Here is a 16,638-nt window from a genome sequence, read left to right as displayed (position 1 = left end):
TAGGTAAAGAGAAGAGGGCTGGGGGGGTATGGTTGGATTAGCCAGTCTGTTGCCTGTCCCATCCCTATTTTAGAACATGTATCTATCCCAGAGCCTGTCGTGGCGTTCAGTCGAATATATCATTTGAATGACCAGACCTGGGTCAGGTGCCCATCCTTCGAGTTGAGAGATTGAAGTCAAGCTCAGCCATTTGATTCACGAGTGAAAAGGGAGTGGTTCCCCAAAGGTCAAGGAATGCTGTTTTGTCTGCTGGGCAGACAAAAACACTGTTCAGTATTTTTTAGTTATTGTTTTCTCCTCTACAGCTCAAAATCTTGGATGAATGCAGTCTTAGCTGCCATGGCCCAAGTATTTTTTAAAGTTGATACTTAAGGCACTGACCTACTGGTAGGATTGAAAAGTCTGTTATCAGTCTTTAGTCCTTCTGTTCATCTCTTACAAGGTTTAGAATTTCCTTTTTCCTCAGATTGTTCCCAACTAATTGTGTCAGTAATACATGTGATATTTTCACAAAAGTGAAAATAGCCCTGTCTGCTGACAGGTACCCATATCTTACATTTAATAGATCATGTTAGAAGTTCATTCAATTCAAACTTCTTTTTCAAGTTGGGATTTCTTTTCTATAAGCCCAGAGTGCTTACTGTATAGTGCACTGCCCGTTGTACATACTTAATTAACGTTGCTGACTGATGGTCACAGCTTCTTTGCTGCCAGCTAAAAACTTGCACGACAGGACTCACACAGCTGAGCCAGCCTAGCCAACTCTATTGTGGGGATCAGCACTCTGCACTTGGCTTATGATGACTGCGACATACATCATTTAGGGCCCCTTACCCAGGTCCAGAAGCTCATTCTTGCTTCATTTCACTGACAATCATAGTCATTAATAGAGCACTCTTTACAACGCTTCTTGTCCCCGTGATTCAGCACTGGCACCCACTCACTCCTACATTGCTAAGTGGCTTATAAACTTGCAGAACAAACAGAAAATGGACTGGTATGTTTTAAAGGGGAAAGAGTAATGTGTGTGAATGTTGGGGGAATTAGCAAAACCTTTTTCCCAAATGAAATATTTAGGGCGTATTTCTACGCATTCTGTTTTTTCTTTTATTCAGATAGGTTCTGTTGCACTTGATGAGAAATATAAACTTCTTGTCTAGTTCTGTTACCCTTGGCCCAGCTGGTTTCAACCACAATGGCCGGTGAATTAGAGGGGAAGAAAATGGAATTAGACATTCAGTATGTCTAGTATTGCATCTTTCCTGCGGAGCCAGTGCTAGGAACTAAATTATCAGTGGTTGTCTTTGTGGAGAGGTGTTGGCATAACTGAACTGACTTCTTTATCTCTATACCCCTTCTTTTTTTTTATTTTTTTTTAATTTTTTTTTCAACGTTTTTTATTTATTTTGGGACAGAGAGAGACAGAGCATGAACGGGGGAGGGGCAGAGAGAGAGGGAGACACAGAATCAGAAACAGGCTCCAGGCTCCGAGCCATCAGCCCAGAGCCTGACGCGGGGCTCGAACTCACGGACCGCGAGATCGTGACCTGACTGAAGTCGGACGCTTAACCGACTGCGCCACCCAGGCGCCCCTCTGTACCCCTTCTTAACATGCATTTGAACACAGAAAAGGAGGAGACATATTAATATGACTGTTCCAGGCTGAAGTGAAATTTAGCTTTATTTTTAGTGTATTTGTTGGGTGCAATTCTGTAAAGAAAAACGAGATGGGGGAAGGTGTAAATTTTCAGGTCGCCTTCACATCCACTCATTTGATTTTCACAAGCTCCTCATCTTGTATCCAGTTGTTCTCAAGTCTTAACAAATTTTGCCTTGTAATTTGTTCTCCGTTCAGTGGCCTCTAGAACTGTTTGTTCATATGTTTTTCTTGCCCGTCTGAGACCTGATGCTTATCTCTGTTGCCCCAGCACTTAGCCCAGGGCCTGGCATTCAGTGGGTGGCAGATGATTAGCAATGCTTTGGGTTGGTAGGCTGGTCTGTGCTGGTCCAGTTTAATAGATGAGAAAGCCAAGGTTCTAGTGACTTACCTGACTCCTAGTGAAGGCAGAATTAGAACCCACCTGTTCTACTACTCATTCCCGTATTTCATTCCCTAAGCTGGAACATACCTCCAGCTCAAAAATAGGATGAGGGCTGGATTCTCTAGGAGGGCTGCCTGGCTGGCTCGGGCAGTGGGGCATGCAGCTCTTGATCTCGGGGTTGTAGGTTCGAGCCCCACTCTGCGTGTAGAGATTACTTAAAAACAAAATCTTAAAAATTTAAAAAAAAAAAAGTGGCAAGGAGAGAATTTCTTATGGTGAGATATTTTGGTCAGTGAGAATTGGCTGGAATTCGGCTGCCAACCTGCATAAGCCACTGAAAAATACCAGCTATTTGCAGTCAAAGAATCAGAATCTTTCAAAAACATCAAATTATTTACTTTTGCACAATGAAAAAATTCCTAGGGAAAATATGTAAATTAAGTTGTAAATTAAACACACTCTCCACACTCCACCCCTTATCTTGACTAATACAACTGATTTCAGGGCTACCACAGACTTACCTGTTTTTAACGAGAAATACTTCTCTATCTGCAAACATGTAAATGCAACAAAGAATAATAAGCTGATCTACAAATATTTGAGTGCCGGTGATAAATGGGTTCTACTCACATAATGCTTTTTATCTGTTGTAATCCTATCGGGTTTCATACAACTTTAGAGCTAAAGTTAGCTTCACATCATTTGTCCAACCTCATTCTGCGCTTAAGGATCCTGGGATTCAGACATGTTGATTTATCTAATTAGTAAATTAGAACCCTCATCTTATCTTCTCTCTGTTAGTCCTTGATCCTGCAGAAAACTTCTGTGAGGTGAATAATTATCTCCTGATTATTCTAAGATGTCTTGCTGCTGTTCTTATTGGATTTTCCTACGTGGCTTTGTTGGAAGTAGGCAGACATGTAAGACCTAGTTTACATGCTTCCTTTGCACAGTTTACATGCTTAACTTTGCATGTGTCTAAGGTTTTACCTATTTGTTGTCTCCCACTTCTAGGCATGTTTAGTCTTCCCTACTTTGCAGAGTATTTACAGTAAGGCTAGCAGGAGCACCATATGCACAGAGTTAGCTTTCAGTTTTCGTAGGCTCCTTTGTGTTCTGACCTACAATGGGTAATCATGCAATGTAAAATATGCTACTGGAAGTCAGTGACAGTTGTTTCTGAAGACTGCTTAGCGAGGGGAATACCCATTCCCTTTGAATGTAGACTTGTGTGCACACATCTTTTGAGCTGGGTACTGACCTCTTAATAAGTTGGCTGTATTCCATATCTACGACATACAGAGACTCACATATTTCAACTCTTTATTTTTTTTTTTACAGCCATCTCTTCCTGTACTTTATACCCTGTCTAGCCAGGCTACACATGAAGCTGTTCATCTCCTTTGCAGGATGTTGGTCTTTGATCCAGTAAGTAGTGTTTATATTTATATATTTTTTAATGAATTAAAAATGTTCTAAGAAAAACATCCTGACTGTAAATGGATGAGCAATGTAAAGAACGACTTTTCAAAGAGAAACTTCAATCCCCGGTCTCATGTGTATCATCATGCTCACTCATCACAGAGAAGTTGGATTATTAATACATAAACATCTGGGTGAAGAAAGGGACCTGTTATCATCCTAATTTTCTCAGTATTTTAAAAAGGAGTTTGACATCAAGGTAAATCAGGAGAGAATAATTTTAACATGATTTGAAAAACTCTGCCCAGAAGGAACTGCTTATGCTTACTCTTTTGGTTGTTGAGATGGTGGCTTTATCAAATGCCATTTCCAGACTCGACTCTTCGAAGACAAAGTTCAGGTCTTCATTTATTTATTTACCCAAAGAATATTTATTATTCATGTCTGTGCCAAAAACTATTGCCAAAGAATACTCAAAAATGAAAGCATTTAGAAAAAAACATCTTACTTGCCAAGAGTACAAGAAAGTCACTGAATACAGTGACACCGAATACAGTATTTAAAAGAGGGAAGAAAACACGAAACTGCCATTTATTAAGTTTACATTGGCCTGTTCATAATGAGAAAACAGCTACTTCTCAGCATACAGACTGAATTTTTTGTTCATTTGGTGTTTATTTTTTGGTTTCCATTTGTTTGTTAACTTTGGCATGTGAGGTGCTTCGTGATAAGGGAAGAAAGACAAAGTGATGCTTCTCGTTCCCACACTCCCTCCTTGTGGACAAGTTCCCACCATGAAGGACACTTTGAACCACATAACTTGCTCAGTGAGGTAGTGATTTAGTGTCATTAGTTTGATTTTTTTGTTTTATTTGGCAAGTTTATCTACATAGCTAAACTATGTATGCAACAGGTGATGTTGATTAATCCATAAAGACCTTTTACGTATTTTTTTATATATCTTTTGTGGTTAACAAAACTAGAACCACATGAACTTCAGGCTTCAAAACACCTGCCTCTGAGGTGTTTTATAAAGGCCCTGAGCTTAAATTTTACTTTCATGTGTCAGAAATAAGTTACTCTCTTTATTCTATTTAGAACAGGAACCAAGAACCGTGTAATTCACCAGTACCAGGTTTTACTTACAATACTTATAGCTGTAAGGTGTCCTCTTTCTCAGAGATCCCATGTTTATTAATGATCCTGACCTGCCAGGAGCTCATAATCTTTACAACCCTAAGGCTAGAATTTCCCAAGCTGTCAAGTGGACACCCAGCATGTTTTCCTGGGAGGCCTTTTAGATAGTTCTACATGTGGAATGTAGTCCTTTTTCCTTAAGAGTTGGGTTGTCACACCTAATTAAAATAAAACTTTTAGTGTGGTCATAAGTTACACATTAGATTTATCTATAAGAAGGAGGTAAGATTTATCGGGTTAAAAAGAGGATAGATTCTTAATGGACCTGTGTAAATAAGTACATGGTCATTTAAAAAGAAAGAATTCCAGGGGCACCAGCGTGGTTCAGTCAGTTAAGTGTCCAACTCTTGATCTTGGCTCAGGTCATGATCTCAGTTTGAGAGATCAAGCCCTGCATTAGTCTCTGCACTGAGAGCACAGTGATTCTCTCTCTCTCTCTCTCTCTCTCTCTCTCTCTCTCTCTCTCTCTCACTCTCACTCTCTCTCTCCCTCCCTCCCTCTCAAAATAAATAAACTTGAAAAAAAAGAATTCCATTAAGTCACTCTGCATAATATTTACCCACTTTTATCATTGCCTGATAGAACAAGGCCAACCAATATATGTTGTTACGTTTTTACAGAATTATTTTTAAATTGGCCTGATGCTTTATTAGTTTATGACAGATATTAAGGATTCTTCTGTTTCCAGTTCTGAGGGTTCAGTTGGAAATAGATACCATTTTTAAAGAGTGTTTTGTTCTGATTTTAGCCTGTTAAGTTGAGGGTTAGCAATACAGTAAGAAGAAATGATGCGTTAGGGGCGCCTGGGTGGCTCAGTCGTTTGAGCATCTGACTTCAGCTCAGGTCACGATCCCGTGGTTCGTGGGTTCGAGCCCTGCACAGGACTCTGAGTTGACAGCTCGGAACCTGGAGCCTGCTTCAGATTCTGTGTCTCCCTCTCTCTCTCTGACCCTCCCCCAGTCGCACTCCTTAAAAAAAAAAAAGAAATGAGGTTTTTAAAAAATATCCATTAAAAATAGAACATTAACCATAGTTAAATCAGTTTATTTAGTCCAGTTAGTCTGAGATAATTAATTAATTACTTGGTTGATCTTCAGTTAAGCTGTCTTGCCACACGTCTGCTCCTGGACTGAAACATTCCTGGAAATCCTGGCTCAGTTACATGGTTTAGTCTGTGGTGATGATATCAGCTATGTCCATGAGTTTATATCCTGAATTCAGTAGTCAGGAGTACCTGATAACAGTCCTTTACTGAGGTTCTTGTGATGTTTCTCATGGAAAACTTAATTCTTCAGCTTGTAGTACAAGCCTTTACGCAAATATAAGGAGAAAGCGGAAACCACCAGTGAATGAGGTTAAAGGCCTCTGGTTCTTTTATTATTATAGTATCAACAGTATTGGAAAGGATGGGGTGTAATAATCAGTTTATAAAGATGTGATTAACTATTAACTCAAATAGTGAAGGCATTAAACAAACCTCCAGAGACCTTAATTTATCTAAATGCAATAAATAGTTATAAACAATATTCTTTTTAACTTTTTAGTGTTTATTTTTGAGAGAGAGACACAGAAAGTGAGTAGGGGATGGGCAGGGAGAGGGAGAAACAGCATCCAAACCAGGTTCCAGGCTTTGAACTGTCAGCACAGAGCCCAACATGGGGCTCCAAACCACGAATTGTGAGACCATGGCCTGAGCTGAAGTCAGACGCTCAACTGACTGTGCTGCCCAGGCGGCCCTACAAACAGTATTTTTAAAGCACAACAATAATTGTTAGGAATTTAGACAAAATTAGTCACTTTTTTCTCTTGACAAACACACATCTATTATCTTGCAAACATTTCCTATCATCAAATATTCTTATACGCTTTAAAAAAATACGTATGTACTTCAACCTAAAGGTATTTGCACATCTTTTTTAACTATCCATTGATTGTTCCTCTATAATGTATTAATGAAGAGCCTTTGTATATTAAAATTATGTTGTCTAGGTATCCAAGGACTGGTTATTAACTCAAATTAATTATTACTAAGGTCTTAATGTTAACTAAGAGTCAGATTAAAATTTAATGACACATTAAGTCCTTATGATTTGTAGCATTCTAAAAACCAATTTCTTTTTTTTATTTTTTATTATTAAAAAAAAATTTTAATGTTTATTCATTTTTGAGAGACACAGAGAGACAGAGCATGAGCGGGGAAGGGGCAGAGAGAGGGAGATAAACATTTTACCTGTTCTCATTCATCTAATGTAGTTGAATACATAATTTTGCTATTCTGTAATCTCAGACAAAGTGATATTAGTTTATCAGTAGAAAAAAATCAAATTCAAAATGATTAGGCTTTTTGTGAGAAAACAAACCCAAAACTTGTAGACTGTTGTGGTAGCATTATTTGTACATGGCAGTAAAATCAGGAAGAAAACAGATGTTTTAAAAATGTTATAACTATTAACTCAGACTGATTTGTGCAGAGTCAGCTTGAATAGGAATATCACATAATTTATCTTCCACAATTACACACCAAATATTAAAACTTTTAAGTTATTTAAGAGAAATATTTTGCTTCTTACTGTATAACCTAGTAACTTAAAAAGTATTCTTTTAATTCATAGTTAAAGCTTTATTTAATCTTTGAGTTACAACTCTAGCAAGAAAACATTTCAAAGAGCTAACATATTTAATACATAAAGAAGAATAATGTTTTAGAAATCTTTCCATTTCTTTGTATAGGTTTTTAATGTGTTGATATTGTTTCTGAAACCCAGCTGGAATAGGAGTTTGCCCCATTTGCTTTTTAAGAGATCTCCTAACATGATACATTAACTCCCCTCAGAAGTATACAAAGTACATCAATATGTTCACTTAGAAATATTTTATGTTTGTAAAATGGAAAATCTTACTGGGGTGCCTGGGTGGTTCAATCAGTCAGATGCTTAAAGTCAGTTAAGCATCCGACTTCGGCTCAGGTCATGATCTCCCTGTTCATGAGTTCGAGCCCCGCGTCGGGCTCTGTACTCAGAGCCTGGAGCCTGTTTCAGATCCTGTGTCTCCCTCTCTCTTTCTCTGCCTTCCCCCACTCATTCTCTCTCTCTCTCTCTCTCTCCCTCCCTCTCCCTCTCCCTCTCCCTTTCCCTTTCCCTTTCCCTCCCTCTCCCTCTCCCTCTCCAAAAATAAATAAAACATTAAAAAATGTTTTAATCTAAAAAAAAGAAAAATCTTATCTCTTTAAAACTAAAAGAGGCAGTTTTGATAAAGCAACAAAATTTAGGGTAGCAACAAGCATCCACATCTATTATAAATGTTGGTCAGTTAAACAACATATGTATGGTATGTAATTAAGAATATACAGGACATGATTAAGTACCATTAGGTCCTTCCAAAGAACATATTGAAAATCTGAGTCATTTTGTGATCTCTTTCTCAATTGAGTAGGGCAGTTTTTCTTTTCAGTGTTCATACCCTTTACATAATGAGTCTCCTTTCTTTAGCCTTGTTTCAGAAGTTCTAAAGAGACATTAATTTGTTTAGAAAAACAAAAGTTGATCATTGCATGCTAGGAATTTGATTTACTTTTTGTTCAAAGACTTCTCTTAGGTAAGACACTTTAGAGGATGCCATGTTGGTGCACACAGAACATACAAACATAAAGCACGCTATCAGTAGTTGGGATGACACCAAAATCTTTTCAACCCTGCATTCTGAAGTTTTAGGAAATAGCAGAATCCACAGACTAAAAAAACAATACAGGAAAACCAGATTCCAGCTGCTGGTGGCAGCTGACAGGGACCAAATTTCTGACATCTGCCACCTGACAGAAATGACTTAATGGTCAGATGATAAAATTAAAACCCAGATTCAATCACTGTTGCCACCAATGTGTTCACAATTGGCCATGCACAATCAGAAAAAGAAATAGATGTAGGGGCGCCTGGGTGGCTCAGTCGGTTGAGCATCTGACTTCAGCTCAGGTCATGATCGCACGCTTCGTGGGTTCAAGCCCCACATTGGGCTCTGTGCTGACAGCCTGGAGCCTGCTTCGGATTCCGTGTCTCCCTCTCTCTCTGCTTCTCCCCCACTCTGTCTGTCTCCCCAAAATAAATAAACATTAGGAAGGAAGGAGAAAAGGAAAGGAAATAGACTTGCCCAAGAAGCAGCTATAGTGTGCAAAAGCCAGGGAGCTCAGTCCGCACATGAGACCAGGCAGAGACACTGAGGACTCCAAGAGGCCCAGTCCTGGGCAAAGTGAACTCTCAGCAAGCTTGTTTCTTTTGGTTCTGGCAATAGACCTTTATCCCAGTGGAACCTCCAGGAATAAGTGGACCATTTAGAAAAAAAGAAAAAGCTTACTTGCTAAGATGTACCAACAAGTCAGGCTTCAGAAGGGCTGGATCACCAAATACAACATAAGACAGGTAGTGAAAGGAATAAAACTAAGGTTATCAGGTTTACATTTGTCTGTTCGTGGTGGGTAAACAGCTTTCTTTTGTGATTCTCATATCCTGAAAAGTCATGGCATGCCTTTTAACGTCAGCATAGCAAAAAATCAGTGATCAAAGTGTTTTTAGGAAATCCAGGTTTATGGGAAATACTTAACGTTTTGTTATTTGGGGGACCAGAAGCAGCAAAGAATGATCCAGTTATTCTTGGTTCATTTGAGTGCAAAATGGCTTTCTTCATTTTTAATTGTGTTGTGTGAAGTGCTTGATTATATTGGAAGCAGGGCACACGGTCCATTTTTGTTGTACTCTGTACGGAGTCCATCCTTAAATACTTGAAAATGTACTTGCATGTCTACTAAGCTGAAAGGAGGAGTGATTTTTTTTTTAATAGAGAAACAAATTTATGGTTTGTATAAACCTTTAACTACTATATTAAGTATTCTGGTCTGAGGTGCTAGAAAACCACAGGCCACTGATATACAGACAGAGCCGGCCGTCAAAACGTGGCATTCGGACCATTATCTGCTGCCTAACGCCAGCAGCTTCCACATAGGCTTTGGCCCTCAGTTGGTATTCAGAGAGGATAAAAGTTTCAAGCAGCTTTGTAAAATTGCCACCATGATCACATCTCTACCGAATGCTGAAACGTATTTAGAAATGTAACTGTTATTTAAAATGTAAACTTACCCCTCCAAAGCATTGCATGTTTAAATGTCATGGTATTTGCCATGTTTGGCCATGCATATATCCATTTCAAGGTGGGAACTCTTCAGGATCTTAGCAGAGTCACTTCTAAGTGCTTTATGGTGGTGTGTGGTGGTCGGTTGTCCTAAGTGACATACTCCCTCTAACACTATACTACCCGCCTCTAAATTCAGTCACCCCTTTTTACGCAAGATGTGCCGTAAATTAAGGATGGGCTGTGAAAAGCAGTTACTGTGTCTTACGAAAGATCCTGTGTGGACAGTCATGTTTATCTGTAGCGTTGATGTGCTGGTCTCTAAATTTGATTTCAGTCCAAAAGAATATCCGCTAAGGATGCCTTAGCCCACCCCTACTTAGATGAAGGGCGACTACGATATCACACGTGTATGTGTAAATGTTGCTTTTCCACCTCTACTGGAAGAGTTTATACCAGTGACTTTGAGCCTGTCACCAATCCCAAATTTGATGACACTTTTGAGAAGAACCTCAGTTCTGTTCGACAGGTTAAAGGTGAGTATCTTTCTTGGCCCTCGGCCAGGTAAGATAATAACGTCTTTCATTATGTAGCCATGAAAAGCTGAGTCTGGATGGTGACCAAAGTTCCTCCATGTGTTTATTTTACAACCTCGCCTATAGCTGCTTGGCCAGGGCGTATATGCTAAGAAGGCTCTGTGTGGTGTGAAAACACCGATTTAGTAGTACGAGTGGAAGGTCAGGCAGAGGAGCTTCCCAAGATGACTTACCTAGTGAGTGTGACTCAAAGTAGTTAATATGGATTCACTCAGTGTGGTTTCATTGACTGAAACATACTGGACTTTTTCATAAAACATGCAGACTTTGAAAAGGATAAACATCTACTGAGGGAATCATTCCTTGAATGATCACAAGAGAGGGGAATTTCTGATAGTCTACTCCTAAAGTTCCCTGACACGATCTCTTATTGGGGTGGTCCACGCTGGAGGTTAATGACATCCAAAATTCTGAATGATTTTAGACATTTTAGGACATTCTAGAAAGGAGTGGTCCTCAAAGTAAACAGCCCAAAACTATGTACCTAAACACCAATTGAGGGGTTTTTTAAGTGACTTTCAAAAAGGCAATAATTACCAGCAATTGAGAAGATTCACTCATAATGCCAACCCAAGTGGCATCACTCTCAAATTTACAGACCATTTTACTCCTCCCACTGATGGGGTTTCCAACCCATATAATGCCACTTGGCAGAGAAGGGGGTTGCCTGTGTTTAGCAGCCACTGTCATTTTGGTTTCGGGACAGTTCCATTGGATTCTGCCCGATACGTGATATGTGTGTTTGATCTAATGAAACCAGTAGGATATGCTGTTCAGATGCTGGCCAGTTAGCTGAGAGTCCACTGCTCCCAGGCCTGCAGGTCGGCATGGATTGTATGATGTTTGCTTTCTCCACAGAAATTATTCACCAGTTCATTTTGGAACAGCAGAAAGGAAACAGAGTGCCTCTCTGCATCAACCCGCAGTCTGCTGCTTTTAAGAGCTTTATTAGGTAACTATGTGTATGTAATTCTTTCTTGTTATTAAAAGGGTGCCATTGTGATTTGGTTGTTCAGCATATTTCTGTTTTTATTTAGATTGGATAATATAGATAAAAAGAAGGTTTTCTTTTACGAGGTTTGGCTTTAGTCAAAAGCAAATTAAAAAATGACAGCATTCATTTTTACACGGACACCAATTCACAGTGGTTGCATTGGGTGGCGCTTTAGCAGTTTTGTTCCCAGATGACCACTGTACTGCCTGATCACGCGCACGGGTAGCTAGGGATCCTCCTGCAGTGGCAGTGTGGTGGCCGCTGCCCTCAAGTTAGACGTGGCCATCTTGGCTCCTGCCACCGTCCCCACCACCTTAATAATAACTGGAAGCAAGATTACTTTATAGGTATAGTGCCGGTGTGTCCTGTGTAGAGTTTTGTTTAAAGAACTTTATAGCCACTTCAGAATCCAACAAGCCTCATTCTCTTTGTCTGTCTGTGTGTCCTTTCCTTCTCCATCTCTTTTCCCCCTCACTCCTTGCATCAGTTAAGGTCCAGTCAGGAGAAAGAAACCACACCCAGTAATGGGAACAGGGAAGATTTAATAGCGAGAAGCATTACCTAGGAAAAGATGGTGCATAAGAAGATCCTGGAGTTTCCCAAAGTAGCAGATGCAAAAAGCAGGTACTCCCTCTAGACTGAGGGAAGAGTGAACAAGGAAGAAATTAAGAATTTGGAGGAGGCCCCTCCACCCAAGGCTAATAAGATTTGGACTTCTTTGGAGAGGATATGGCTGCCATAGGAACACACACAGCATGAGGGTGGTGAGAAAACTTTGCAAAAGGAGTGGGCAGAACTAGTCCATCAGAGAGGCCTGTTGGGTTGCAGAGAAACTTGCCAGAAAGTTTGGGTAGAACAAAACTGAGCCTTCCATGTCAAAAAAAAACAAAAAACAACCCACCAGAACCAGGAAGGAGAGCCCCTGATGCTGTGGCCTTGCAGCGCCCTCCCAGCACAAGCCAGGCGTCAAACAGTAATGTGAGCAGGGTCTGGCTACGGTGTCACAAAGCAGGGCAGAGAAGGACAGATTTGGATCTGAGAAGCCACACTCCTCCTTTCTACCCCACCTGCCTTTTTGCCCCTCCTTGCTCCCACTTCCCTGTGCTTTCTTTTAACTGGCCTTGACATGGTGTTGAACTTGATTGAATTTGTTGAATCAAAGTCAAGAATTTTCATTTAAAATTTTTAAATAAGGGTGACTTTCATTCTTCCATGTATTTGTCTATGGAGAGAAAGAATTAGGCTGCTTTTTACTTTTCTCTGTGGTTTAAAATTACTTTGTTTTATTATTTCCCCCTAAGAGTCAGTGACCCAGCCAATCACGTGTTTCAGTACCTTTCAGGTGCCAGTTATTCATTATCCCGGGCCCCAGGAAGCACAGTGCTTAACACACCCACAAGTTTATAATCCAGTTAGCCAAATTAGACAGATATGTCAAATAACTGAAAAAACCCATCTGTGGATAACAAATGCTAAGTGATTATCCATTACTACTGAATTAATACTTGATAAAAGAGTGCTTAAAGACTCATTCAAAATAGATCCCCACTTAATGTCACTGTATTTTGAGAGGCTACTTTTCAGTAGATAATTCTGCATCCTTTAAGGTTATTTTCCTGGTTGATTATAGACATTATTATTTACAGTACCTACCACTTGCTTCATATTATGAACTAGGCGCAGTGAAACCACTTTGCATACATTATCTCATGCATTTGTCACAGTAGCCAGTGAGGCGGGTAGCCTCTTCCCTTCCAGAAGAGGAAAGGTGAGAGGGTTTGCTCGGCGGCCCACGAGTCAGTGACCTATCGTTTTCAGGCCCATCACAGTTGCCTCACTTATAGATGCAGATTCTTGAATGAACAGTGAGAAGTTAAACAAACAAAAATCCAGAAATGGACTTTACGATTTTTTTAAAGGCAGAGAGGGAAACACGCAGCACTGACTCACCCTCTTGCCCTTTGTGGTGTCACAGCTGGTTTCACCGTGTCTCCATTTTCTTCCAGTTCCACTGTTGCCCAGCCATCCGAGATGCCCCCATCTCCTCTGGTGTGGGAGTGACGGTGGAAGATAATGTACTACTGAAGATGTAATGTAGCTTTCCACTGGAGTCTGGGATTTGCAATTCTGGAGGTTAATCATGCTTGTACTGTAATTTTACTAATGAAGTTTTAAATTAACAACCACTACTTGTATGATATGAATAATATTTAGAAATGTTACTAGACTTTTAATCTTGTAAAGTGGTTGTGCTTTTAGAAGAAAAATATTTTACCCAGAGTTGCACATGTTTTATGAATTTAGTGCAGCTGTTATGGCTCACCTCAGAACAAAAGAGAATTGAACCAAATTTGGGATTTGGGGTTTTGTGTTTTTGTTTTGTTTTGTTTTTCTTTTTTTAAATGAAGTGAGATTGTTCACACACACACACACACACACACACACACACACACACAAAGGACAGTCGTCCATTTTGATATTTGAGCCATTCCTGAAAATTTGGGGTTTTCTAAAATGAAAGAATCTAGAAACCTTGCCTGCGACCAATCATGGAGCCACATGAGCTGATCGTGGCTGCACCTGGGGGAGGGGTGGGGGGTGGGGCATGCCACCTAATGATCAAGCCCTATAATTAGCTTCTCATTAGAGCCGTGACGGTGATGTGTGCTGTCTAAAATCCAATGTTGTGGGTAGAGAGAATGAGTTTGTGACTAGGAGAGACTAAACTTCTGTTTTCCTTACCCAGTATAAATATATATATATATATTTAATCTATTTTTATTAGAAGTTTTTCTGCTCTTTCTTACATAAAAGAACCCCCAAGCATGCATCTTTCATGTGTGTAAATAATTCATTTCTGGGCTAATTTCAAAAGAATCCCAACATTGCTGTATAGAGAGAGAACTAGCTTGCACATTTTAGGTCTGTGAAATTTTGTGAGACTTTTCCTGCACTGGACAGTTAAAAAAAAAATAAATAAAGACAAAAACAAATTTTTAAAAATTTTAAAGCCACAAAAAAAGGCACATAGGGAATTATGTCAAATGTGTTTGTGTCCTTAGGCAAAGCTGTGGGAGTCTTGAAATGTCACAGTAGTAAATAACTTATTACTTTTTGACAAATTCTTTTTTCTGTTGGAACACTGAATTCTTCTGTGCATATGTATATATGAATACAAATTGAAGGCCTCTACCTCCTGGAGTTATACAACTTGGCTTGTTTACCTCCACATGCTGATGATGACTATTTTTTTTTTTTTAAGTTCAATGTGGAGACTTGAAACTTGAATGTCCCTTCCAACTTTTATATTAAAAATAAAAAGACAAGAAAATTGAAGATCGTTTTTCACCTGTACAAGGAATACTAATGGATCGTCTTAAAATTGGTCTAGGAAAAAACCTTGGTGTGTGTTATGGACAATTAACTGTTAAAGTTATTGTAAGTTATCTGTATTTAGCAGAGTATTTTCATCTTGAGTGATCTGAGCTGAATTTGAAGACTATTAATAAGTTATGTTTGGAAGTTTTAACTTCAATGAAGTAATTATTTGCTGTGAAAGAAACAAACATTGAATTACTAAACAAAGATGGTGCAATATCTTTGTTTTTTTTTTATGAGGCTCCTGAGAATCAACCCAACTGAAGCATTTCAATTCACTTGAATGAGAAACGTGTTTAGTATCAAAAGAGCCCAAGAAGACACTGGTGTGAAAGGTACAATCTCAGAGGTTGGTCAATTACCGTGGCACACTTACTGGTCACTTTGTACAATGTAGATTTGAAGTACAGTGGTGAAAACATTAAATGTGACATTTGAAAAAGATGTGTCATCTTTTTTATTTTGATTCCTTTCCTTTGTTTTCTCTTCAGTACAGCTTTTATCCTGATTTTGTAGTTTGAAGACATTGGCTATTTATAGTTCTGTTTTGATCTTTGAGGAAATTAGTTGTGGTTTTTAAAAATCTTCCCAGAAACGTTACATTGCCAAGAACATATCAAAAACTTAATTAACTAATATTAAAGACATTGTGAGTCAAATACATATCGTTTGAAAGTCTTTTTCAGACCTTAGAGTCTAACCCAGTGGTTTTCTTTCTTTTGTTTTTTTGTTTTGTTTTGTTGCACAAAGAACCCCATTTTCAATGTGAGATCAAATTTCAATACGTGAGAATCCAATACATTAAATAAATAAAAGTGGACTGCTCTAGATGAAGCAGACTGCTGAGGACTTGACCTCACCCTCCTCTTCCTTTCTGCCTCCTGCCCTCCCCCCACCCTCCACCCCCACCCCAGCAGCCCAAACGTAATTCCAGCTAAGGAAGAAGTCCTAGCCGGGTGGTGGGTAATTACAACCTGACACCAGACTGCCTGACTTCAGAATACCTTCCCTGTGGCAGATAAGGCAACATGACTGTTGAGTTTGTAGATGACATAGATTTACCCCTGTCTTTTCTTGATTTAGCAAAATGAATGGATTTTTTTCCTGACATGGAAGGAGTTGACTGTTCCAACTACTAATACACACACACATATTTGTTTGTTCATCTAATAAACTTTTGAATACCTACTGAGTGTAAGAATTACCTAAAAGGAAGCCTTGTTAATAGAATAGTGCTTAAATAAGAAAACTAGTTTTTATCACTTACAAGACGGGATTATGAGTTGCACCTGTAACAGTTTAAAACTAATTCTTCAGAGATAAATATTAGACAGAATATATTGACATGATCCCAGGGTCATGGGATCTCTCTCTCTCTCTGTCTCTCTCTCTGTCTGTCTCTCAAACAGGCATCTTTTCATGTGCCTGTTGGCCACCTGTATGTGTTCTTCGGAAAAATGTTTTATTCTTATCCTCTGCCAATTTTTTTAATTGCATTGTTTGTTTTTCTGTTGAGTTAGTTGTATGAGTTCCTTGTATATCACAGATACATGGCTTACAAATATCTTCCATTCAGTAGGTTGCCTTTTTATTTTGATAATGGTTTCCATTGCTGTGCAGAAGCTTTTTAGTTTATTTTGGCTTTAGTTTTCCTTGTCTTTGGAGTCTGATCCACAAAGATGCCACTAAAACCAATGCCAAGAAGTTTACTGCCTGTTTTCTTCTTGGAATTTTATGGTTTCAGGTCTTCTATTCAAGACTTTAATCCATTTTGAACTAATTTTTGTGTATGGTGTAAGATAGTCTAGTTTCATCCTCTTGCATGTGGCTGTCGAATTTTTCCAACACCATTTATTGAAGAGACTATCCTTTCTCTATTGTATGTTCTTGG

General features: G+C 39.1%; 1 protein-coding gene across 1 annotated transcript in view; it reads left to right on the top strand.

Annotated features, from left to right (window-relative positions):
- The window catches only part of NLK (nemo like kinase), a 162,646-nt gene extending 147,457 nt beyond the window's left edge, over positions 1–15,189 (top strand). Inside the window, exons 8-11 of the mRNA XM_027034481.2 lie at positions 3,384–3,470; positions 10,117–10,315; positions 11,234–11,327; positions 13,376–15,189. Coding sequence (XP_026890282.1) covers positions 3,384–3,470; positions 10,117–10,315; positions 11,234–11,327; positions 13,376–13,430 — 435 coding nt within the window. The 3' untranslated portion in view covers positions 13,431–15,189. The remainder of the gene's footprint in view (positions 1–3,383; positions 3,471–10,116; positions 10,316–11,233; positions 11,328–13,375) is intronic.
- The last annotated feature ends 1,449 nt before the right edge of the window (positions 15,190–16,638 follow it).

The sequence above is a fragment of the Acinonyx jubatus genome, chromosome E1 (genome assembly GCF_027475565.1).
Source record: "Acinonyx jubatus isolate Ajub_Pintada_27869175 chromosome E1, VMU_Ajub_asm_v1.0, whole genome shotgun sequence".
NCBI classification, from domain to species: domain Eukaryota; kingdom Metazoa; phylum Chordata; class Mammalia; order Carnivora; family Felidae; genus Acinonyx; species Acinonyx jubatus.
Note: the sequence above shows the minus strand (reverse complement) of the source record. Positions and strands in the feature narration are given on the sequence as shown.